Raw genomic sequence first — 26,531 nt, forward strand, 5'->3', positions numbered from 1 at the left:
CCAGTATGAAAAGCTGTTACGGATTTCAGGACCTTAAGGGGGCTTATAAAAAGGAGGGAGAGGGATTTTTTTATAAGGGCAGGGTGCCACAACAAGAAGTAATGATTTCAAAGTGAAAGAGGGCTAGATTAGATGTTAGAAGAAATTCTTGCTGGGAAAGTGGTGAGGATGGAACAGGTTGCCCAGAGAACCTGTGGGTGGCCCATCTATGGCAGTGTTCAAGGCCAGGTTGGATGGGGCTTTGAGTAACCTTGATCTAGTGAGTTCCATCCCAGCCCATAGCAGTGAGGCTGGAATTAGATGATCTTTAAGGTTCCTTCCAACTCAAGCCATTCTATGATTCTATGATTTTCCTTTTGAAGAGAAACAACTGTGGTAAAAGCACATCACTTTCTGTTCTTTAAGGGAAACAGCTGAGGAAAACCCTGCACAACAGGGTTGTGAGGAAATGTTTTCTGTCTTGGGTTCCTCTTCAGGTTTACCTTGCATGTGTTTCAATCGTCCTTTGTAAAAGCAAATATTGGTCTTCATACTCCCTTAATTATCTCTTATAAAGCCAAAAATATTTGTATAAAAAGACGAACTGTAAACACTTAAAAAGTAGCTACTGCCTGCATGCCCTGGCCTGTATGATGCCTTATATATGCACATGTAGGTTCTTCTGAGTCAATAGAAACTGTAATTTTGTGTCTATAGCAGATTTCAGTTTTCAATAGTTTAAAAGAAGCTATGTCTTCTTATTCTAGTGAAGTTACTCATTGCATGCATCATCAAGAAAGGCATCTGAAGTCTATAGAACGTCCTGGGGATAGAATTATGTTTAAAGAAAAAAAGCATATATACTATTTGGAATGTACATTTCCACAGAGAATTAGCACATATATATATGGCCTTTGAATGAGTAGCATGTTTGTGGGAGACTATTTATTTTGTCAACAATCCTCATTTTATGTCACTCTCAAATCTGTCTTTAGGGCAGAAGTCATTTGGGCAGAAGACAAATAAGCACAGCTACGGAATCTGAGCAGCTGGTCCATAGGCAGTGTGTGGAGGCCAGCAGGCTGTACAACGCAGGTGCAGAAGGAGTGTACAGGTTGGAAAGGTGAGATGAAGCTTCTTTTCTTTGTGAACATGCTCAACTGGCTGCTGGTAATTATATTTGCTTGTCCTGCTACCAGCAACACCATGTCCAGTGTCAGCCAAGAGTTAACAAATTGGGTAGGAAGAAAACAATGGATTTCTTAAAATACAGAAAGCTTCTAACTGTCTGTGAATAAAAAAGGAGTCAACAATGCCTACTTTCCCAAAGCACTTGAATCTGTAAATTAAGGTGTGCATAAGAGTGTGAGTATTATTATTTATTTAAGAGCTCTCACATTTCCTTTGCTTCTTCTCTTCCTCTTCCCCCATTACTCGTTTGTTGGGAAGACGCTATTTGCATTCATGAATATGTGTCCAAAGTGGGAGGCAACAGGAGGATGTGGAATATAAGATTGGTTGTGAGAGTGAACAGAAGCAGGGAGGAGAGGGGTGTGGTGTGGGGGCAAGGTAAGGGAATAGACTATAAAAAGTGTAGGAAAGGTTAGCAAGAGGGGAATAAGATTGGGTTTCTTTTGTGATTAAAAATTTCTAGTCCTAAAACATTATCAGGTCTTTGTTTTGGGGATTGTTTTTAACAGACATATTTTAAAATTCTTAGTTACATGTTTAACACAAGCAATAAAAGTTTTGAACAGCTATGGTAAGAAAAGATTTAAAAATTTTTCTGGGATTTAGTGGTCAAAGCAGTGATATGATTCACATTTTTAGCATTCTGACTGAAATCAAATTCAGTCTACTGTTGGTGCTATTTTTTCACATGTGCCATGTTTTAGTCTGTACCTTTTTGCCTCTGGCCAGTCCTTCCCTGTGAGTGGGTTGGAAGTGCTTGGTGCCTGGCTGCAGGGCTGTGCAGAACACCCCCTGTCCTGGACCCACCCCCAGCACTGCCTGTACTGCAGGCTCCAGATGAGCAATCTCTTACACGTTGGTAAATGCTGAGAGTGGGTACTGGTGCATCTTAGTAGCAAAATATCTACTAAACAGGAAGTCAAAATCAGATACTTCAGGAGGAATAAAAACAGTTGTAATAAGTGACTTTAGTGGGAAACATAATCATGGAAGATTATGTTAACCCTCTTAAATCATGTCCCAAGGACGCATTTGAATTGACAAAAACTTTTGAGACATGGTAGTAATGAGAATAAACTCATTCTGTGGTGAAGGTGCTGCTCAATTATTATAAGACCAAAAAACACTTCTGTTTAAAATTGTTTGCCATATTATTCCTCCATAAAAACTGTCTTTCCTGTGTTGAAATATTTATTTTCCCTTTTATGACTGAAACCCCTTTCTGTAATTTTTCTTTTTGTGACTCATTCACTTCTTGTTTTATTTCACCCTCCAATTCCTGGCATTGGCTCTTTTGAATGCTGTCTCTTTATGACTTTATTCATTACTCAGCTTTAGAAATACATTGACTACTGTAACTCCATTAATTTCTTTGCATATCGTTTATGTGAGATAAAATGCACAGTATAGTAATACATATAACTGTTCTGGCTGTAATTCCCACTGAAATCAGCACTGGCCTCTCTCTTTAATGATCAGGGCTTTGTGTTTTACATATCCATAAGAGGGAAGGCTGATTTATACTCATGTTGTTCCCAAATGTAGACAACTAGACTTGTTCAAGGTTTCTGAACAAGATAATATAGACAATGGTGTTTCTAAATGATGGAAACAATACCAATTCTCTTTGGTAAAGAGCCACGTAGCTGTTTTCTAGATTCCCACCATCTTAAATGCACAGTAAGTGTTTAGCACTTACTTAGTGCTTTCTTTGGCTTTGTGGAATATTGAAAATTAAATTAAATTTTATGAGAGAGAGTTTCTCTCTGATGTTAGCTGAGAGCCATGCTCATGCATGCTGTCTTTTGAAGCTGTGTCTACTAAAAGAGCAAATCTCATAATGTATTATTGTTAGTAAATATGTATCTTGCGCTGCTCTGACACCTTTGCAGGATGGATGGTCGTTCTTTTACTTTCCTTTAATTATTTTTGTTTTGGTTGAGACAAAGATGCACTTGATTTATTGTACTAGGGCCTGGGTCTTAGACATGGATGGGGTTGATACTTACACTAAGCATCCTTTTTGTGGGGCAGATCCACAAGGGAGCTTGTAGCCCAGCTCTCTGCTATGTAGACGTGTTTGTTGCCTGTGCTATAACTTCTTGCAACATATAACAGTGACAGGACAGAGTTCACCTCTCACAAAATTTGCACATGCTTGGAATTTTTTTCTTATTCTGTGTTTGAAACATTTTCTGTGTTTGTACTTCCTGTTAAGTGCTAGACTCTGACAGGTAGTGTTACAAATAGCTTGCAGAGCAATCCAGCACCTTATTAGATGAAATCAGGAGCCTTGAAATTTGCTTGCTTGCCTTATTTTACTAAATGTTTCCTATCCAAGAATATTTTTTTAAATTACTTCAGTTGCTTCTAAGTAATCTCTAAAGGGGGAAGATAGAGCATTTGGTTATTCTTCCTTAGCAGAAGCAGCATCTTTTGAATCAGTGCCAGATGCAAGAAAAGCACTCTGGACTATCACTCTGACTGCCCTGCTGTCCTGGGAAGGATTTCAGCCTCTTCTCCTCTGATTCTGAATGAAGGGAAGGTTTCTGGGACAAATAACACCCACTTTCATCCCTCATTGCTAGGTCCTTACGGAGGTTCTTCCAGAGTGACTCTGTAGAAGGTCCACCTTGGACTGCCAAAGACAGACTGTAGGTTGCCTGCCTTTGTATAAGTAGCTGGTTTTATTTTCCTAAAGCTCTTTTTGGGAGTTCAATGGGTCTGATATAGAATTGTTCCCTTTCTAATGTGTTTACTTGGTCAGTGCATAGGATTGTGCTTAGCAAATGGAATGAGCAGTGTTGGAATAAAAATGCTGTGGAAGACGTCATCGTACTTCGGTTGAGCCACCATGGGGTACTTGAAGTGTACACATCTCATACCTTCCCACTGTCAGAGCTGGGTTTCACAGTGACTCCGTAGAGAATAAGCCACAGCTCAGGGAAATACAAGGATTCCCAATTAAAAGATCCACTTGATTTCCTACATGTAGGGCATCAATTAAAACCTACTATTTTTAGGTGCAAAGTTAAAGTACAGTTCTGTTAAGAAACCTTCTCTTGTGAACCACCAAAGTAGACACTGGATCCATTTTCTATTGCTAATTTCCACTTTTGGACAGTTCTCCACTTTGCACAGAAGAAAAATCAGTTTCCTTTCCATCCTTTCCACCTCTGTGTAAACTGCAGGTGGGGAGGACGAGGCAGGGCTGGTGGTTCCATCCTTGGGCTACAACAGGAGCCCTGCCCAGTATGGTGTGGGCAGTGGGGTCGACACCAGCAGAGTCGCTGCAGACAGAGGAGGTGCTTGGTGGTTCCACTGCCAGGATGTGATGCTGCATGAGGGGCTTTGGAAGCTTTCATGGTCACCCCTTATTAAACATTTCTGATGCCGACGCAGGAGAAGGGTGAGTTCTGACTCACTGCTCCAAAGGCTGAGCATCTCCATGGGACTGAAACGTGCAAAAGCAAGAGTTTTATTTTACTGTGTTACTAAGTCACTAAGCTGCTGGGAGATATGACTGCGTACAAGCAGACAAAGCAGATCTGCTGATTAGGCAGATAGTTTACAGCTTATTTGCTCAGTATAAGTTGCCTGTTGAAACAGAAAAAATTCAAAAAATAATAAAGTACAGTGCCTAATGCAGCCTCCCCCCCAGCTCCTCATTAAGTTCATCAGTAGAACAGGTAGCAATGCTGGTGACTGCTTTGTCTAATCTATAATGCCACATGGTATTTATTGAATAACATATGTATTTATCATTCAGTGGTCTTCATCACTGGCATTTTGAATTTGATTATTAAAAGTGTCCTTACATCTTTAAATCTCATTTGGAAGGAGAGCCACAGCCAAAATGCTAATGAGCTTGCCTTAATTGCAAACATTGAGCACCGATAAGAATGAAACTCCATCCTCTGTTCTAAGAAGTTCTTACGTGTTTCCTACTTACATTGCTTTTTATCTGATTCTCCTTCACTTCTGTTCTAAGGCAGATTAATAGGCACCTGAACAGACAAATAACAGTACTACATCTCCTTCACACCCTTTTGACAGACTTTTGAGATTGCAAAATATTTTTGGAAAATTATTATTGGAAAAAAGATTACTGAATGATCAGGTGGACAGCAATTTTTCATGCTGGAACAAACCGTTCCTCAGCACTCACATGAACACATTTGTAACTTGTACTTAAATGCTGATGGGACATTTTTTAGAATGTGATAAGTGTGAAATAGCCTGTAGTTTTATCAGTCCTGGTTGCTGCCCACTCCTGTTAAAAAAAGTTTTATTGTGATCATTAAGTTGCAGGTAGGCAGTGCCTCTGGACTGTAAAATAGGAATGTTAGTGTGCAGTGATGAAAGCAAACTTTGCTCAACACCTGTCTATATATATTGCAGGTTTCAGTGGCTGCCCAGTTGATCCGTTCACTCTGTTGTCTGGGAATAAAGACGTGGTAAGTAAGAACAACTAAGACTGAGTTTTCTTCTTCTTTGAGCTTGTTTAGCTTGCAAATCTGAAGTTCTGCTTTTGCAACTTAAGGAATGACAACAGAGAGCTAACACAGGGAACTGTAGTGGTATATGAAATGTCATTCCATTGCTAGCATTTTCACCTTGTTTTCTTTCAACTGCATTTATGTTTTAAGGAAGTGACAAAAAAATAGTTCTGAAATCAAACTGTGGGTTTTTTCCTGTGAACAGCTAGGGGTTTTTTTATGGAATATAATAAAGAAAAAAAGCATTTTGTTAGCAGCTGCCCCCCAAAAAAATCAACCAAAAACCCAGCCAGAAATAACTGCCTATAGCAAAAGAAAGTATTATTTTAACTATTATTTGGATTGAAAAGAAGTGAGATTTTAAGTCACAGTAATCAGTGGTATTGGATACTGGAAAATGTATAGGATATTATTAATGAAACATTGGAAGGGAATACGGTCAGTTCGTGTGTTAGCATAGATCTTGTGTAAAGTCTGTGTTCCTCACCACGGCCGTGTCAGGCTATTCTTGATGGAAACATTTTCTTATGCTAATTTGGTTTGATACACGGAGGTAGAAGGAATACATTAGTCTAATGTAGTTTGCTCAACTAATGTGGCAGTAGGCAATCAGCTGGTTTCTCAGTAACTTTTATTATCAGCTCTTCCATTAGATCAGTAAGTCTTTTTAATGTCATTACTTTTTCCTCTCTCTATTCTTTATTGCATGTTTTGTCTTTGGGAAGGGGTAGATCTGTTCTATTTCCTTGCTGGTGGGGTTTTTAATTTTCTTGTTGCTTTATTCTGAAAAAGCAACTGTTTTATTTAAACACCTACTAGGTATTTCAAGTAGTTCACTGATATTTCCTGGATCTGGCTCCTCAGTGGTAGTTTCCAGTGCTTTTCTTAGTTGTGAACTCAAAAATTAATGTTTGGAATTCATCTCTCTCTGTACTTCCTTAGAAATTAGTTCTTTTTGCTATTTTGTTTCATGTGATTTTTTTTAGTTTTGCTATGTGTTAGATTCAGGCTTGTGAGCAACGAATTTCAGGAATCCATAGGGATAAACAGCGAGTACAATGCTCTTTTTTTTGTAGTTTTCAAATATCTTTTTTTTCCTTTTCTACTACATGAGTTGAAAGTTTATATCCTGGTTAAGTCTGCTGACTTATTCAAAGAAAAAGCCCCAGGGAAGTGGCTGGTGCCAGAGAAAAGACTTGCTCCTAGTAAGGCTGAATCATTGAGGGTGTTTATTTAAGTTGTTACTGGTTCTGTTGCACCTGGGGCTTTGTGGCTGCCATGGAACAGGTTCTGGGGCAAAACTATCAGCTGATGTAAAACTACCGAATGAATTTGTGCTGGCTAAGGATCTTTCTTTTTCTGTCTCTACATGATGTGCTTCTATGTTGCAAATTATATATTTTGAGGGGAAAAAGACAATATTTTTTCAAACTTTATACGAGAAAGGTTGCCATGTAGCTTGGTATTTATCCTTATGAAGTATGTGTGGTAAATATTCATATTTACTGCCATATAGTCAGATATCAGATTAGCTGATAAATCCCTTTTTAACATAAAAACTGTAGCTCTATGGTGAATGATAAGGAAGTGATGTATTTTTGTAGAAAACTGAGACAGAAGGAGGAGAGGGAGAGAGAGAAAATGGAGAAAGCTTGGCTGAACCCACAGCCTTATGTGGAGCTGCTTAAGCAATCTGTAGATAGCTTAAGCAATATGTATGGTCACGTTGGCAGTTGCTGCAGTTATTACCAGTTAATTTTGAAAATACTGCTATTTTCTTCAGCACTTTTTATTTCATGTTGGTTTGACTGATTCTATTCCCCAGGATTGAGATTTCTTTAAGGCTTACTGGTTCGTAGCTCTTATTTCAGGCACAAGGTGGCCTTTTGGTGAGCTGTCATGGGTGGAGAGGTACGAACAATACCACCTGGGCACATGCAAGTGGTAGTTCATTTTCTCTGTGTTAAATCCAGCTAAACAAATACAAATCTGCAAAGCACCAAGAGTGCAGCCCTGCAACAGAGGCAAAGCTGTTACAGCCCAGTGAGTCACTGAGGAATGCAATATAGGGCAACTGTGTGACACCTAGTGTTGCTCAGATAATTCCCCAGGGACTTTAACTCTTTGAAATGCTGCAGTGAGAGAGTCAGTATGGATATAAAAACCACGGGAGACCACTTGGCTCTGACTTTTTCCTCCCTCACAGTTTATTTTAAAATTTGAATGCCACTGATTATTTCCATCTATCTCCCTCTTAAGAGGGAGAGGTTTCAGTTTCTTTTGAAGTTAGAAAGGATGTCACACATAGTTAGCATTTCCCAAAGACAAGGAAAGACTATACTTACAACAAAAGAAGCACACATGATGGTGTGAGAGGATTTGCCACAAGGTTCACCAAAACGGACTGGATTACAGTTTGTGCAGGCATTAGTTTTCAGACCTTTGCAATATGCATAGCATATTGTGACCTACCACTTTCGGGAGGAAATTAGCTCCCATTTCAGCACAGCTCCGAAGAGGAGGATATCCAAAGTGCCGATGTGAATCCGGATGTGAGCTCCATGACTTCACCCTGGGTGCAGGCACCCTGGCTGGTGTCCTGCCAGCCAAGGAGGGAACCAGATGCACATCTCTGAGACACCTGGGCTGGCACAGGGGTGAGCAGAGCTCGTCACTCCAGCACCTCATCCAGCAATCGTGGCTGTCCCGCCTCTGGACCTGGACCTGTGCGTCCAGCTGAATGCAGCAAGTTTTTGCAGTGCGTGCTGTCATTGGCCCATTCTCTAATGTGTTCCTTTGCAGCATAGTTGTCTTCAGTGTTCAAAAGTAAACCACTAATAGGGTTTTCTTTGTCATTTATATCTTGCATCAAGGATGTTGGTCTTTAACCCAGCGCCTGACGTCAGCCTTTCCAAAGGCACATGTGAGCTGCCAGGGAGCAATGCAGTCATCTTTGTCACCCCACTGCTCTGCAGCACACACATCTTCTGCTGAGTGTTTTATCAAGATGCTAATGCTTGTATTTGGGCCAAGGAAGAATTCTTTGAAGGGAAAACTGTAGAACGTAGATTATCCTTGTAGCACAGCGATTAATTAACAGTAAGTAGCTGTGAGCAGGACTCCAGCAAATAGTATCAGGTGTCTCTAAACTTCTCAGCTGTTCCTTTTAACAAGAGTCAGGATCTGGAAAAAGATGACAGCTTTGGTAGTGCTTCAAGGATCTAGATGGTTTTGCTTTCATCACTCCTTGATGAAACAGGCTGTTCTAGTTAAACCTCTGTAAATCCAATGCTTGAAGAAACGCTGTAAAGACCTCCAGTATTCAAATCTGCCCTCAAATCAGAGGTTGACTAGGGCTCATATAAATAACTTTACATACATACCTATACAAAAACTTCCTCCACAGAGGTGATCAACTCTCATTCTATGGCATTTGATCACATAAAGCAAAACCCATAATAGTACGTGACATACCTGTGGGATCCTGAGCACCTCAGGAATATGGGACATGCTTATGAAAAAATGCTCTGCTGAATTCTTGAACGAGTTTGTTGAGGAGACACAGGACTGTTTTTCTGGCAAAGTTTTCGAGCTCCTGTTTCTTTAGTGAATGCATCAGTTCAGTTTCCATACAATAATCATGCAGGCTGAATCCTTCATTTCCATACTGAGTGTAAGAGAAGAACTGTAGAAGTACTGATGGCATCTCTAGGAGTAGTGGTGTCCAGTATATTCTGTGTCTTCATGGTTGGAATACATTGTCAATACAATTTCACCATTTGACTTCCCAGTGCATTTTCATGATTGCATTTCACTTAAGAAGAACTTGTGCAGAGCAGTTATTTTTTTAATAGCTCTTTAAATGCTGAACATGTATAAATGAAACTCGTTTAACAAGATGGGGATGTTCTGACGTAGGTGGGGTTGGTGGTTGTTTTGGCCTGGGTGAAAATGCAAGAATTTGCTTCAAGCAAATGGAAACCCTTGTTGAAACAAGCAAGAGTGACTTCCATCTATTTTAAGATCTTTGTGTATCTTGGGAGCTGCTATGGTTCTTACACCACAGATAAAGAACATATAAAAGCATAGATATTGCAAATGAAATTGTAGAATAACTTTTCCTGCTAATGAGGAAGGAGAGATACTCTTTTCTTTGTGGAGTGTCAGCAAACAATACCCTCCTCTGTTACAGTAAGACATGAGTGATTTTGTCTGTGACCTTTTCTTTCCCAGGAAAAGGAAGAGGATGTATGGCTTACTGATGTGGGCAGGGACAAAACATTTTCACCACCAGCTACATAAAGGATTATGCTTAAATGAATGATTAATTATACTCCCTTAGAGTGGCTGCTGCTTGTAGCTGAACCTTGTTTACAGGAGCATGATACCAACTCTGACTTTTGGAGGCTGGGCACAGGGGCTTTGTTTATGGGGAGCATAGGAAGCAAATTTGCTCACTGGTTTTTCAGAAGTGTGACAGGGTGCCAGACGTGGTGGTTGTGGGGCAGCTTTGCCAGCAGCACTGATCGACTCGTGTGGCAGAGAGGGTAGAAGAAACAGATCTGAAGGTGAGGCTTTCCTGGGTAGGGTTCACTTCTCCAATCCTTTCCACTGAGTTTTGGATGTGCTGGCTGAGCTCACCAACAAGCCTAGAAAGATAGAAGTATTGTGTATATTGGCTTGTTTCTCCATGATCACATTCCCCCTCTTTCATGTCCTTCCCTCTGGCTTCCAATATTGAAGTAAATATGTAGGACTCTTCTAGGCTTTGCCTTCTTTTGTGCCTGGGCTAGGATCTATTAAGGGTACTTGCACTGGTGCTGGCAGGATTTGGCCATGTAATGTCTTATTTTTTTAAGTTATTATTTATTAATGTTGAGGTGCATGTCAAATATATTCAAAAGGGGTCAGGAAGGATGAGGATCAGAGGGAGATCCTACACGATGTGGGTGAGATGGACTTTGCTATCACTAGCTCATCTTCATTTGCAGCATCAGCTGTGAGTTACAGGCAAATATAGACCTGCAAATGGTCACTGGTCTCAAACTGTGCTCTTGTCCAGGCATTCAGCAAGCATCCTTCTGGAACTTGAAACCCTGAGCTCTTCCTCCGCCTTGTCCAGGGTTCTCCTCTCCATGCTTCCATGGGAATGAAGCAGTAAAGGCAATACGAACATTGTGTTCAGCTTGCATGACCCAAACTAAGCAGCATTTAGGGAAGAACTTTTTTGCTAAGGTCGATGGATTGAATTACCAGTTTGGTAAAGGCAGTTTCTTAAATCTAGATGGTGGAAGAAAATAAAACAGTTCTCTGACTTCTTCCTGAAAGGAGCTGAAATTAATTAAAGAGAAGAAATGCCTACTGTTTGGAAAGCAGAGGAATCTTTGCTTTCATGACAGTTAAAAGTGTATGAATATACAGATGTGAGATGGAAAGAATTTTTTAGTTTCGTACACAAATAAACAGTGATTTAAAAAATAACCGAGAAATCAATTTCAGAAATTAAGGAATAATTCATAAAGATTAGTAAAAAGTTGTGTTCAAAGGCAAATTGCTTATATTCCATTTCCATCTCCTTTGTTCTTAATCTTAATCATATCTCCCACATACCCTGTTGTAAGTTGAATATAGACTGCACGAGCATTTTAATCAACACTACTTTATTAGTCACAGATCATGGCTCCCTGGCCTGAGGTAGAAAAGCCTGAAACCAATAACTATATTGGGGACTCTTCCAAACAAAACCAGAACATGGCTGGGAAAGAAGGAGAAAATCACAAAGGTAACGTGCTCACCAGTGAGTTATAGAGGTATATAAGTTTTGGGGATCCTTGGAAAGGATGGAAAGTAATTAAACAATTTTTTACACTTTCTTTTTCAGCAGGCAATGTGGCTTCACTTGGAAATAAAGGGGAAATTCAACCTGCATTTTCCACAATAGCCTTGATAGATGAGACAAGGCCAGAGGAAGAGGACCCATGGGCTCTGCCAGAACTGCAGGACACTGGGGTCAAGTGGTCAGGTAGCCATTTCTCCACAAATACCTGCATTTTTTTTCCCACCACTTCTCTCACCTTCTCTAGAAGTTAATGGGGGTCTTATACTTAGTCAGCTAAGAAGGATCTGGAAATCATGCTGCTTACCTTCCTTAAAACACAAAGAGATATATGGAAAACAGTCCAACACTAATATGGTTTTATATCCAGGCTCCTGTCTTTCTTTACTCAGCAGGGTCACTATAAAATGAAGGGTCAATCTCATATTTTATGAGGCTTTTGTCACATACCAAAAAACTTTTTTTTGGTGGTAAAATTAAGTAAACAAAATACCTGCTTCTGCAGTTAAAATGTGATTAAGAACATTCTTTTGGATTTAATCACACATTGAATTCACAGCACTGTTTTTGCCTCTATAGTCTCTGTTTGTGTGCTAGAGTGTTCCAGAGAACAGTTCAAGCAAGTCCTTTATGCATAATGTATTTGTTTTGCAGAATTGGATAGAAAAGGAAAAATCATTCGTGTACTCTATGGGATAGGGAAGTTCATTATGCTGCTTGGATTGCTCTACATGTTTGTGTGTTCTCTGGATGTTCTGAGCTCTGCTTTCCAACTGGTAGGAGGTATGAAAATGTTTAAAATATTAAGAATAAACTGAATAAGACGGGAAATTTCATCTGAGCGACTTAGTTACAACTCTCACTCTTCATTCTTCATATATGTGTTGAGATAGAGATTCAGGAGTAGCTCTGACCGAAGACTGACCTTCATTTGTTTGGAAGGGCCTTTCTTCTTCAAATTCCAAAGAGCTGTTGATGTGGTGGTTATTGGCCCTGATTTCTTAGTGGTTTCCTGTTACTTTAGTGACAGTTTACATGGATACATCTGTGCATAAATGTCACATGTGAAAGACATTTCAACAAGTTGAAGTATGAAAACTGTGCTCTTGACCAAAGCATCCAGCACTGAAATATCCCCCAAAACTATCAAAGATGAAAACTATTGAAATGGTTTTTTTTACATTGCCAGTCTTCAAGGGTTGAATTCAAATGAGGGGTTCAGGAGTGGTTATCATATGAATTTCTGTGGAAGTATTTTGGATTTTTGGAAACACAGAAAGCTACAGGGACAGAATTAATCAGTATTATTAAAATAGTTTTCCTTGAGGCAGTAATCAAAAATACCAAGTAATAGCATTTAAATCTATGCATATGTGGATTTTGAGCGTCAGTCTTTCCTCTGTTGGTAATGGTTTTATATGCTTCTCTGCAGAGTTCAGTAAAGCTTGTTTAGTCACTGAAATAAGAGAATATAAAGTATTCTCTAACAACTGAGAAGCCGAGAGTTCAGGACCTAAATTTGGATCCCTGGGCTGCATCACCTTGTACTTTTTTTGACCAGCAAGCATGGCTATATATGTATCAATTGAATGGGTTGAATGATCTTTAATTAAACACTGATAATTTCTGTAGACTTTACCTTGCACTTCCCTCACTCCGAGAATATATTTTTTGTAGGTAAAGCAGCAGGGGACATATTTAAAGATGATTCAGTGCTGTCTAATCCTGTCGCGGGATTGGTGATTGGAGTTCTGGTGACTGTTATGGTCCAGAGCTCCAGTACTTCCTCATCCATCATAGTCAGCATGGTGTCTTCCACATGTAAGTCTGCTTATAGTATCTTCCTACTGATTACTCATAAATCTTGTCTGGGGTGCAAACATTCCCACCTGCGTTCAAGTTGTAGAAGCTTTGGGTGTAAGAATAGAGACTGCAGGAAGAGCTTTCCACAGCTGTTGCCTTGATATAAAATAAAATTTTAAGAATTAATAATGATAGTAAAAATAGTAGTAGCAATACTAGTAGTACTAGTAATAATAGTAAGACCACAACTGCCATGAAAATCATTGGAAGCCTTGGCACTGAATGCCTTAATTTTGAAATTATCTGCATAATTTTCTAATGTTAGGCAGTTACTAAACTTCACCTGTTTCTGCGGCTTCATTTCTAAATTCTGCAGTAAGTAGGCAAATGCCTGGGAAAGAAGAGACTTTATCTTACTCTGGCACTCCAATATGTGGTGAAAAGGGATAACCATGGGCTGCAGTTTCAGTCAGGACTATGGGAGTGTCATGTTCCCATGGGATTTGATTAAAGCAAATATTTGGATCACAGTACCTAATCCCAGTGACATCAAGGGAAGTCACGGATTCAGTGACATTAATAGAAATCTTCATTGAAGCATAGAGCTTGCTGATGATCTGATTTTCTCATTCAGTACTTCCTTTTCTGCTTTCCAGTGCTAACTGTTCAATCAGCTATTCCGATCATCATGGGAGCAAACATTGGCACCTCAGTTACAAACACGATTGTGGCACTCATGCAAGCTGGGGACAGGAATGAATTTAGAAGGTATTGTACTTAAACACTACACCTGAAAAGTTGTTTGTTCCTTCTTTGTAGGTTTTCTTCCATTTTCCCTATCACTACTACAGCCATTCAACCTTTCTAGTTAGGAAAGTCACAAGCATGGCCATGGCAAAGGTACGATGCTGCCTATATATATGGCTTCATATACTTGAAGAAAAGTATATTGGGTTCCTTTAAAAGTTTTGTGGTTTTGTAAGGATCCACCATTTTTAATGATCTTACACAAGGATAAATTTTCAGCTGCTCCCACTATGCTACCCACATTTTATTATGTCTTAGTTATTGGAGGGCTGTATAAGAAGTTAATATTACATTATTTTTGTCTAGTCTCTTTAAACAAGATTTTGATACTGAAGGTTTTTTAAGTCTACAGTAAGCAAGACCTGGTAATTGTAGAGAAATAATGTGTTCTGGCTGTCAAACACATAAAGTGACAGCTTTTAGACCGCCACTTGACATTGCCACTGAGAGAGCTTTCGGCTTGCTGGAGATGGGCAGTAAACTTGGTAGAGATAGGAGACTTTGGTACCTTGTCATCTGTACCGTACTGGACATATGAAATGCTCTTTGCCAAAGTCTCTGAGGGGAGAGCTGTGGCTCCTCAGGCTTTAGAGGAGAAGATGGAAGGGAGCTGTACACCAATGGCTTGCAGGAACACGTGAGAGGACCGCAAAGCTCTCCTGCCCCAGGATTCAGGGAGAACAGGTCCCAGAGGAAATGACTGGCTGAGGAATAAAAATGTGCCAAAAATGGGTGAGAGACAAAACAAATGTAGGTTCTACAGCCACTTCTTTTTTCAGATGAGTACTCTTGGCAGCCTTGTGTTAAGGATCTCTTTTGCCTTTTCTAGTTTTTCTTGTTTTACTCACCTGGCTGGCTCTTTAATTGGTCAACAGTGTGGAAACAACTTAATGCTCCATAGCCAAGTAGCCATCTCCTGTGACCCTGGAAATGAAATGATTCCCACCTTGAAATGGGCTTCATCCCCACTGCTATGATTTCATATCTAACTGATGTTGTACATATTTTGTCTAATTAAAAGCAATCCTGTTTTTTAATTTCTTTTTGCAGGGCCTTTGCTGGGGCAACAATCCATGATTTCTTTAACTGGCTTGCTGTGTTTGCACTGTTGCCCATTGAAGTTATTTCTGGCTATCTTTACCATCTCACCAATGTTATAGTTGAGTCCTTTCATCTTGAAAGTGGTGAAGATGCCCCTGAGCTACTAAAAGTTATCACAGACCCCTTTACAAAGCTCATCATTGAGGTAAGCTCTTTCTTACTTCAAGCAAGCTGCTTACTTGGTTCAGTCACAGCTAATCAAAATGCTCTGAATATGAGAAGGGTTCCCACTTATTTCTCTATGTCCTTGGCTTAAAGCTCATTAGCAGATGAATTCTTCTTTTTATTCACATTTCATAAAACCCCATCTCTATAGTTCCTGTTTCTATTTCCCCTGCATTTCACCTTAATGATGACAAATCTAGCTAGGAGGAAGGAGAAGGCAGGTGAGGACAAATACAGCCATGTGAGATGGATGGGAAGGCAGCCTGTTGCCTAGACTTTGGCAGACAGTACTAGCTGAGACAACCTGGCACAGCCAGAGAATCAGTGTAGGACCTGACATAATTGAATGCATCTAGAGGCCAGGGGGGAAAGAACACATGTTCTAAAATGGCAGGTAAATACAGTCAGGCAGTTGATTAAACAGAAAGGGAGAGATGAAGTGGTGGATGATTTGGGGAGAATGAGACACAGTATTTGTGTGTGTGGAGTTGTGCCTTTTTGTCAGAGTAAACCCCCTCCTACACATTGGGCAGCTCCAGCACTAGAGATGATCATGCAGGCTTATCATGGTTGGGATTCCAAAGGGGGTTGTTTGAGTAGAGCTGAACAGAAGTTTGTGATGCAAGTTGGAATAATGCATTTTTTAAATTTTTCTTCTTCTTCTTCTTCTTTTTTTTTTTTTTTTAAGCTTGATAAATCAGTAATAAATGCAATTGCTACTAATGATGAATCAGCAAAAAACAAAAGCCTGGTCAAGGTCTGGTGTGTAACTGAAACCAATGTGGTGAGTATTATGCTAAATTAATTGTCAGGTACCTCAGGAAGTGTATTACTGATCTGTAGCTGACAATCCTTATCATAATATTGTGAACTTAGATTTTTAAATGATGGGGTTTTTTTCAGCAGAAAAAGAATGAAAACAATTTAAGGTAGTTTTTCCTCCACTTAAACAAAGGATGGTCACCAGTGGTGACCATGACCTGGCTACTTTCGGTACCATACAGGCCCTCACTTATCAGTACTGCTGGTTTGGAGCCAAGTCTTTCATTCCTTTCACACACACAAATGTCTTTAAACTGTGATACTACTGACTCCTTGAAAGTGGAAAAAAATCTACAACATAGGCCAAAGAAAAGATCTTTCCGAACATCGTTTATCTACTGATCTAATAAGTTTTAGTTTTACATATGTTAGGGTGATCTGGTGGTAGCTGGTTATTTGCAGCTTTCTTGGAAAACTGCCCTTGGAGAAAGCCTCTGCGGGGCTGTGCCCCGTTGTTCTTCACCCAAACAGCACTGCAGCTTGGAGGAATCTCTTGCCCAGATTGACACCTATGAGTATTTTGATAAACTGTGGAGCTAAGTGTTTGGTTTGCATTGTTCAGCTAACTAGTAATTAGAGCATAAAATATCCTTTGATTCTCTAATTAAAGTTATTAGTTGTACTTGTTGTCATGTATAGAAAAGTAACTCCTGAAGTGCTGAGGCAGGAGACACTTAAGAACACAGAGTGGAGGTTGAAATGAAGTGCCTAACTCCTATTGAATGATAGTCTGGATGGCCAGTGAAATGCTAGCTAGGGAGATAGTGCCAGGAGCAGAGCTGTGCTCATCTGAAACTCTGCTCGGGTTACACTGCTGAGTATCTGGCTGTTTCACCTCGGGGGGGCAGGGGGCTTGGGCAGCTGCCCTGCTGTCAGACCCCAGCCCGTGCTGAGCCCCCAAGTTCTACAGAGGACAGGAAACTACTCTATGTGGAAAGTGTAGGCTGAAGGAAATGAATATTTCTATATACATGGTTTTATATTGTGCTTGTCTATATTTTGGCTGTGTACCTAATGCTCAAGGATATAGTCAAACTACAAAAACATATGAACCCCATAACAGTTTGACTTTAACTTGGTGGGGGAAATATGTTTAAAGCAAAACATAAGCATTTTGATCTAATGCAGCTGCTTTGAAACTCAGATGTTTGAAAAAAATTCAGGAAGGTGCGAAAAAAGATTGTGCTGTGTTTGTAAAGGCTGACATGATGGGGAGGCTGGAGCCCGGGTGTGGGGGCACTAGATCCACTCCCACCCTTGCCCACGTGCATCAGCTGGAAGGTGTTGAGAATGCAGGTGTCTGCAGGCAGTACCCTGATTTCTTGTTCTCCATTTCTACAAAAGACAATCGCTCAAACATGTTTAAAAGATACCTACTGTTCAACAGCATGGTTCAGAGTCCGTTTGGCTGTTAGTTGCTCTCGTGTGGAAGTACAGCTCAGTCAACGAACTCTTCCTTAGTCTGCATAAGGACTTATGGTCTTGGTGTCAGAATGCAGTATGTCTGGGCTAGGAGTCCTTATAAGGAAGGTTTTAATGTAATATAAGTAGAAATTTAGGTTCAGCTCCATAATAATAATGCAATTCATAGTTCTTGTAATTAGCTCTTAGATAGCGTTTGAACATTAAAAGGAAAGTAGTAGCAGCACTTCTGTTTCTACAGACAGGGAAACTGAGGCACAGGAAGGCAGCACAAGCAGCTTGTGCTCATCCAGCAACAAAGGCTGCACTACTATTGTAGCATTCTGAATCACAGCCCTGGTGTAGTACTCACCAGACCATTAACTGCTGTTGAGATGACAGTAAAGAGGTCTTTCTTTGACCAAGGAAGCCGTGGTGCTGCCTGGAAAAAGAATGTCACTGTCTTGCAACTGCAGCCTTATATGAGCCTCACTCCACTAACTGTCATCAGCAGTTTAGGTTCTTAACTATTAATGACTTGGTGCTATGGTTATTACAATGTAGAAGATTTTGGGGATATTTTAATCTTTAAATGTTGTACTAATTGGCTTGGGTAACAGCACAATGATTTATTTGAAGAATGCAGAAGTTTCACCTTGACATTAATGTGGTGCCAGCTTACAAATCTGCCCTCAGTTGATGAATCCTTGGTTGTAGTAAAAACCTAACACTTTACATGAGCTCTTAATAAAAGGTTGTAAATGACTGAACTATCTGCTCTGTCTGGCCATCTTTAGACACTGCAGAATGTCACAGTTCCATTTCCAGAAAACTGCACATCTCCTGACTTTTGCTGGACTGATGGAAACATGACATGGACTCTCAAGAATGTAACTGAAACAGACTATATCACTAAATGTAAGTAGTAGAATTCTTTCTTCTATAGCAATATCTTTACATATGTATATAGCTTTTTGATGGTGTTAACAAACCACTTCAGAGGTGTATCAGGAAGCCCTTGCCTGCGTACGGACACATGGTACTGGTGCAGGTGTTGTCTGAGGAGCTTGTGCTCTGCTATAGCTATGCAGCTGGAGTTACCAGCATCATCATGGTATCTGGCTGCAGATGGATCTCTTTCCATGCTCCTTGATATCAGTAATTGAGGTCTTCAGTATCATGTCACCCTCGCTGTTCAGATGGCTTGGAGCTATGGTTACTTTGCTGTAATGGTTTCTTGGATATCTCCATCCCTATGCATGCCCTGCAGGAGTTTCAATGGCCCTTCTCAGGCACGCAGCCACCTCTGGGAAAACCTGACCCACCGTCCAGCTTGGAGCACTCCAAAACTTCCTCCTGCCACTGTACTTCTCTGCCTTGTACATGGTCACCCAGCTCCTGCCTGCTCTGTCGGGGTGCCTGCTGTGTGTTTTATAAGCACGTCCATACAAGAGCTTCTCCTGCCCCACTCAGACATAGCTTTTGTGAAGCAAGGGAGGTGGCATTTTCCCTCTTTGCATCAACCCCTCAAGCTGTGTGTGCTTTGGTCCCATTTTCTAAGTGACATGTACAAAAACCAGGGCTGGGCTTAGTTAGGATCACAAGAAAAATGTGGCTAGGCTAATTAATTTTCCATTTCTTTTTCAGGCCAGCATCTCTTTGTAAACTCAGACCTGCCTGATCTTGCCATCGGTCTTATCCTTCTGGCTTTGTCCCTGCTTGTTCTGTGCTCCTGTTTGATAATGATCGTTAAGCTATTAAACTCTGTGCTTAAAGGACAAGTGGCAAGTGTTATCAAGAAGACAATCAACACTGGTAATTATCTGCTTTTCCTGAGGATTGTTTTCGGGAATGACAAGGACACTGAACACATTTATTGATATTTCCCATTCTGGCAGATAACATAAAATAGTTTAAAGAAAATAGTATTGAATGAAAATCACCCACCACCCCCACATTTTTTCTCCCAAGAATATTTTTTTCTTTCTTTTAAAAATCTAACAGTGAGTGGCTTGATTGAGAAATGCAGCAGATTAACAGCATCAGAGACCAAAGTCCAGGCTCTGTTTCTTGATGTATAATCATTAGCTGTTAGAAATGTAATGTTCCCATCCTCAAAAGATAGCACTGAAGTGCTGAGACCGTGATTGCCAGTTCTGGCACAGAGCCTCCATGTTCCTTCTAAAGTAAGTTGACAAAAGTTTGTAGTAATTAATGATCTTGTCCTGTTCCACTGCCTAACCCTCTCTTCAGTAGGATAAGGCAGCTTTCAATAGTGGTATTTTCTGTCTTGCCCTGTGCTCTCCAGGGTTTTTTTCAGCTTGGATCCACTGAGTGCAAATGTTGGAGTTTTTTTTGCTTGGCTGCTTTTCCTGCATACTCTCTTGAACACAGAGATTGGAACCTGTAGCAGAGAAAAGCAGTCCTGGCATAGATCCTAGGCTATGATTGAGGAGAAGGTTCACAGAAATGGGGAAGGCAACAAAGTGGTCCCCAAGCTCTCTTCTCCTGGACAAAGAATATGGTCTGAATTAAAAACAAGGGGGAGAAAGTAAACAGCTGCCACTCATACATCTGCAGACTACAGGGGACCATTGTGCCTAGTTTTTCTAATCAGCGTGTTTAGTTTTCTTCGCAAGAGTTAACAAGTAAATTTTTAGGAGATGATCTGCTTGAAACTAGTTAGAACAAACCACCTGATTTTCTAAGGATGCTCCTCAGAGCTTTCTGAAGATCTGACTCATGCAGAAGGTGCCTGGTTGCTGAAACCAAGGCTCTCAAGACACTTACAGGGTTTTGTGTTGACCTCTGTGAAAACGTTTCTGATACCTCATTGCATTATAACATGCATGCTACCCTTGGTTAGGACGAATGTCTACCTAGTCTAGTACACATCTCAAAGTGCATCCAGTGGTGGAAGGCTGGAGAAGGAGTGCAGCTAACAGAATAAATCAGAGTAGTAGGACTGACTCTGACCCCAAATTGCCATTTAATTAAAAATAGGCAAAAAATATATCTATATTTTGAATGCTTAATAGTCTTCACTAGTGTGTTACTGTTACACAGAGCATTCTGTTATACTAACAACAGTGTTCTCCCTCTATTCTTTTAGATTTCCCATTTCCTTTTACTTGGTTAGCTGGATACCTGGCTATGCTTGCAGGGGCTGGTATGACCTTCGTTGTCCAAAGTAGTTCTGTTTTCACATCTGCTATTACACCCCTTGTTGGTAAGTTGTCCATACTGTGTTCTATATCCCCATGTTTTATCTTCTCTGTTTTCCTGAAGCCAACTCAATCCTGCTTCTTTTCTCACAGGCATTGGCGTTATAAGCATTGAGCGCTCTTATCCCCTTACCTTAGGAGCTAACATTGGCACAACCACGACAGCTATACTTGCGGCTTTAGCAAGTCCAGGGAGTACATTAAAATATTCACTACAGGTCAGTATAAGCCAATGCTTCCTTGACTTCATTTAGAAGTTGCAATCTTTCTGAAGAAAAACCTGGCAAAATTTGATCTGATGCAATTATGCCATGGATGTCATGCCTGATTTTGTGTGTACTGTTATTGACAGCTCATTCATTCCAACTGCTAGAGTAAAAAGGTTGTTAAACATTCCCAGAATGTCAATATACAGTTAAATCTTGCTTTCATAAATTGGCTTGATCTGAGTGAATTAATTCAGAACTGAGGCAGGGTGGGCCACTTGACCCCTGAGCGTGGGGTCTCTGCAGCTTGGAATTCAGTGCCCATATATCTGACAGCCCTCTTAGGGTTACTGATTTCTGTAAGGTCTCTTCTCAGGACCCCGACTCAGTTCATGCAGTGTACAGGGACTCCTGTAACCTAACTGAAGGCTGCACAACCCTTAAGCTGGCAAGCTCTCTGTCTATCCAAGGTTACAGTGAGCATCATGTATTTTTCTCATTGTAAATGCAATCTCAGTGGATTTTATTAAATTTCTTGTTGCCTCAAACTGTTTCAAAAATAGGCAGCTTGGCTTTGGCCTCCCATTTTCCACCTGGTAAAGAAACTGGCAGCAGATCACATTTGAATGAACATTCTACATCAAAGAGGGAAAAGATAATGACGTTTCCTTTGTGAATAAGACAAATGTTTTTTACTAGCCCAAATAAATCAAGAAAATTAGTGAAGCCATTTTATTGTCCTGAGGCATGATAGAACAGATGTAATCATGAGAAGATGCTATCTTGATAAAGCTCAGATTTCATGATAACATGCTGGTTTTATAATGCACTTTAAAAATAAACTTCTGTACTTTCATATTTACTTTGGTCTGATAACAGTTACAGAGTGAAGATAAGGTGAGAAAGGAATGTACTGTTTTGTTCAGTATATCCTTATTCCGTCTAAGCAATTTCTGAAAGCTTTAGCAAGAGGATGTCTCTTGATGCTTATTTTAAAAAAAAAAAAATTGAAATGTGTGAATTGAATAACCCAGACAAAGTCCTATTCCAGGAACCTCCTCAGTGCCCTATAAACTTATAGCTAAATTTTGTAAAATCCGGATCTGTATCATTAAAAATTTTAAATAGCCTCTGTGAAATATCTAATTTACATTTCCCTTATTTTCACTAAAAATTATGGATGCAGAACCCAACAATGAACAATTCTCACATAGTTCCCATGACTTACTAACACCAGAACTGTTTGCTGAGACCTGTTTGGTGTTTCAGCTTTGTTTCTGATGGACTCCATTTCTTGCACTTGGAAGCTGCATTTTAAGACTTCATCTGCAGGGGGATCTGACATCCGCTCTAGGCCTGGCTTGTGTTTGTAGGCAGTGATCTTTGCAATGTGTGAGGCATTACCGAGTCCTTGTTCTGTTCTAGGAAAGGCTCTGCAGTGAAATAGCATGAAAGACAAGAAACAAGAGTAGGGAGTAAGGAAAGGGAAACTATGGAGTCTGAGTGCCACTGGAAGTTATTAAAATGTCAGTAGAAGCATTTTAAAGGCCTTTTGGCTAATGAACTTCTCAAATATTTTTGCTTTCAGATTGCCTTGTGCCACTTTTTCTTCAATGTCTCTGGGATTATTCTGTTTTACCCAATACCTTATACCCGGCTGCCAGTACGTATGGCCAAGACCTTGGGAAACATAACAGCCCAGTACAGATGGTTTGCTATATTTTATCTTCTAGTCTGCTTCTTTCTTTTGCCTTTGTTTGTATTTGGTCTGTCACTGGCAGGGTGGCCAGTCCTTTTGGGTGTTTGCCTTCCCCTATTCGCTCTTTTTATTGCTGCGGTTGTAATTAATGTCATGCAGAAAAGGCGACCACATTCGCTGCCTGAAAAGCTCCAAAACTGGGATTTCCTACCCATCTGGATGCACTCCCTAGAGCCCTGGGACAACATAATTATGGCTTCAATTGCCTTTTGTGGGAAACACTGCTGTGGCTTCTGCAAGTGTTGCAAAGTCAATGCTGAACAGGAAGGTGCCAAAGACAAGCAACTAAAAACTACAGAGGTTTATGAAAACACCATGGCAATGGCTGATGAAGAAAGAGGTGGAAGAAGAGCACCAGCTGCAGCTTCTGTTGACAAAACAGTCACAAACAACACAGCCTTATAGTAGCGGATCAACCCATATTAGCCTAAATACAGCATAGGACAGTCAGGTTCTTCAAAACTACCTTGGACTATGCACTGAGGACAGTGAACATTTTGTTAGGTTTCTGAAATCAGTGATACATCACTCATCAAGGAATGGAGTCAAACAAGCTTGACAGAGTCCCTAGAAAATCTGTGCTCGGTTGCAAAGCTAATGACAGATTTGCTCACAGAGGATCTACTATGTGGTACCTTCCTCCAATGCTATCAGTAGCAAACAAAAGAAATCTTGCTGTAGTCCCATGAAGAGAGAGATGAAAGGAGTGGTGATCAATTCAAACTTAACAAACAAACAAACAATGCACTTGTAGAACAGCCTATCTAATGTACCGACTTATTCAGCAGAAGTTACTTTATAATACCTAAAAAACTCTGGAAATTTAAAAAAAAAAAAAGGAAAAAGATAAATAAAAAAAGGGGAATCCTAATGTTTTCATTGGTCTATTTGCAGTGGTCAAAATGGAAAACAGTTTTCCTAGAGTGGACAAAATCTATTCTATATGCGTGAAGGAAAATGAAATGCTGGGATATCGTTCAGAAGCTCTTGGAATCCTGCTCTGGCGTAAGGGTGTACATAAGCCCATTTGAAGTCCTCTCTGTCTCCTTTAACACTGGGAACAGAAGTTATGATCTTTTGTTATTTCAAGCTAAAGGCCATGAAAGTAATTGCTGCTCCCTCTGTACTGTGTTTAGAGGCATCGAGTGGCTACCAAAGGTCTTGATTGACTCAGGATGTGGTTGTGTTGCCATTCCTCCCTCTAGATGGTCCTCTTCAATCCTGTTCACCATGTAATTCCACAACCAGAGGAACGGTGCAGAAGGAAGAACAAGTGACCAGTGTAGGGGAGGAGACAGCTGCCCCAAGCTGGGCTGATGACAGATCTGTGTTCAGCTGTGGCTCCGTTTGCCTGAGCCACAAAATGAGTTTTCAGAGTAGTGGTGAAGACTGGTTTTAGAGCTACAAAAGAGGGAACCTACAGAGCAGATTATGGCTAGCACGGGACGTATGGTAATGTTTACTGAAGAGAAAGGGATGTTCACCATCCCTTTGTGCTCTGAACCACCCTCCTTGGAAATAATGTGAATTTTACTGACAATTGTATGTAGCAATCCAAATCCCACATAAAATCCATAACTAATCTAGTCACTATCATGTGTAGCAAATCCATAGGTAGAGTAATACTTGGTGGGAAGCTGCTTATACTCAAATTTTACCGTTACTGATGTTTTAGTAATGTTTATGAGGTTGTTCTGAATCATGGGCTGACAAGGCATAATTTCAGTATCAGGAAAAGAGCATTTCAAAGATGCACTGAGTACTTCTACTGGCCTTCAATTGCTCAGATATTAGTGAGTATGGGATAATACCTTAAGTCCAATCAGTAATGTTAAAAAAATAGGTGATTCAGTGTAGGCCAAGAGTCATTTAGAGCCAGTTTAAGTGGCTGAGTTTTAAATTAAATCTGTAATGGAAACACTGAGAAGACCCTTAGTGTGTCGTAGCCACTCAGTGCTGCTAGAACACATTTACTTCTGAATAGCTGTTTTCTGCAGAGCTTGGAATACAGTAGGTTGAATTTGGCTATTAGGTAAATACATACATTTTAGAAGTGGAAATTGTTTTCATTTACTTTATTAAACTGACATTCAAACTGGCAAACTATGTTGCTGAAAATGTGTTTGCAAACTGCATGCACACTGAGATTCCAATTGTTTCTGTAACTGTGAACCAGTGACAAAATGCTTAGAATCTGAGTGAATTTTAAAAATATATACTTTTGGTACAGTTCTGCTCTTTTGGAGTGTAGTAGCAAACAGCAGAGCTATGTCAAACTATTCTTTCAAAAGTTATTTTCCTTGTTCTTCACGGAGTTGAAAAGAATTTTGTCAACATCTTATTTTTAAAGTTGAATTTTGATATCTTCAATAATTCTTCTTAATTTTATTCTCACAATTTTGGATGCTTTTAGAGTCTGTTTCTTTAAATTCCTGTGTGCATTTCCCACGCCTTGTTTCTTTAGGAAAAATATGAGAAAAATAGTCAGAATTCTTTCCAAGTTATCTCAAGTTTCCATTGACCACTCATTGAAAGAGGAAACATTTTAGTCTACTTTTACTAATTTCTTAAACAACATGCACCTTATTTTGCATCTTGAAGCATAGCCATCAAGAACAGTGATAATAACTGTGAGAAAGTGATTCTTACAAAAGAATCGGGATAATAATTGTTAGACATATCAGTACTTAAGGTTCCTCATTGTAGCATTTCCCCTATAATCTCTTCTTGCTCCAAGCCATGTTGTTCCATTGTGTTAAGCAGATTCCAACAAATATTTCTGGTTTTCACTTGACAGCACAATATGTCTTGCTATATTTCCTCCCTTACTCTTACTAAAAGATATTTACACTTTATTTATAATTGTTGGAGTGTACAGAATTTTTCATAAGTTATAGAGAAAAAGGCTCGTGGTGTTATATATTACATATTTGAAAACTATGCAATGTTTATCTATAAAAATGTAAAAAGGAACTACTGTATATTTTGTAATATAACTTCAAATTGTTTGTAACTGTGTATACTGCATATTATGGAGGCTGTTGGCTCCATCAGCAGGTTACTTAAAGATAGCGAGCAATGCAGAGACAGATTTCTTGAAGTAAAGGTGTAAAAAACCAACATACTTTCGTAATGTGGCTTAATACACAAGGATATTGAACTCTACTTTTCTAAAAGATGTGAATTTTCTGTAATGAGAAATTTTGGAAATACAGTGTTTCTAAAATACTTTTTTTAAACTCTTAAACACTATCTTTTATTTGTTTTGAGGACAAGATATGACTTTATACTTTGTCATGAATATTCATCTTGTCTGTCCTCATTAAATGTAAAAATAAAGAGAAGTTTTAAAAAAATAAGATCTTTTCATAATATCTGTTTATATACATATCATGGAAGCTTACAGAAAAATAAGTATGCAGGCAAGTTCTAGCCTGAGCTGATGCAATGTACAAGAAATGAGATTATCATCGAGCACTGAAGAAAAGCACCTATGTGTCCAAATTTTCATATGAATGAGAGATTTTCATATGAAGAATAATAAACAGAATTGCTCAGTGCAATTGTGTGTGTCAAGATATTTTCTGGCAGGTTGCTGCAGACTGTCCTCGGTGAAGGCAAGCATGGGAGAGCAAAGCCAGTGCTATTATGGCAACAGGGTGCATGATGAGTTATAACAAATGATCTCTATCACTGCACTAAACTCAGGTTCTCCCTGTTTTCTCTGGTAAACAGAGT

The 26,531-nt window shown here is 39.7% G+C and overlaps 1 protein-coding gene across 5 annotated transcripts; it reads left to right on the forward strand.

Moving 5' to 3' along the window:
- Positions 1 to 1,008: 1,008 nt before the first annotated feature.
- SLC34A2 (solute carrier family 34 member 2) lies at positions 1,009 to 26,148 on the forward strand. Of its 5 annotated transcripts, none has more exons than XM_032686897.1 (14): positions 1,009 to 1,102; positions 5,572 to 5,627; positions 11,337 to 11,451; positions 11,551 to 11,691; positions 12,160 to 12,288; positions 13,183 to 13,326; positions 13,965 to 14,076; positions 15,166 to 15,361; positions 16,070 to 16,165; positions 18,402 to 18,522; positions 19,252 to 19,419; positions 20,717 to 20,833; positions 20,922 to 21,046; positions 22,623 to 26,148. In XM_032686897.1, the coding sequence occupies exons 3-14, from the start codon at positions 11,346 to 11,348 to the stop codon at positions 23,196 to 23,198; spliced, it is 2,031 nt and encodes a 676-aa protein (XP_032542788.1). In that variant the 5' UTR covers positions 1,009 to 1,102; positions 5,572 to 5,627; positions 11,337 to 11,345; the 3' UTR covers positions 23,199 to 26,148. The 5 variants fall into 5 exon arrangements, with proteins under 5 accessions (XP_032542788.1, XP_032542787.1, XP_032542785.1 ...); XM_032686896.1 differs by lacking the exon at positions 1,009 to 1,102 and adding an exon at positions 5,398 to 5,481; XM_032686894.1 differs by lacking the exon at positions 1,009 to 1,102 and having other exon boundaries at positions 5,493 to 5,627.
- Positions 26,149 to 26,531: the final 383 nt, after the last annotated feature.

This window comes from Chiroxiphia lanceolata, chromosome 4, assembly GCF_009829145.1.
Source record: "Chiroxiphia lanceolata isolate bChiLan1 chromosome 4, bChiLan1.pri, whole genome shotgun sequence".
Lineage (NCBI taxonomy): Eukaryota > Metazoa > Chordata > Aves > Passeriformes > Pipridae > Chiroxiphia > Chiroxiphia lanceolata.

What these genes read in the sequence shown, in the direction of transcription:
- SLC34A2 (XM_032686894.1), top strand. Translation starts at nt 5,529, where the DNA reads ATGAAAGCAAACTTTGCTCAACACCTGTCTATATATATTGCAGGTTTC. An exon ending in CAGCATGGTGTCTTCCACAT is followed by an intron (nt 13,327 to 13,964) that starts GTAAGTCTGCTT and finishes TCTGCTTTCCAG; the next exon opens with TGCTAACTGTTCAATCAGCT. An exon ending in CAAGAAGACAATCAACACTG is followed by an intron (nt 19,420 to 20,716) that starts GTAATTATCTGC and finishes CTATTCTTTTAG; the next exon opens with ATTTCCCATTTCCTTTTACT.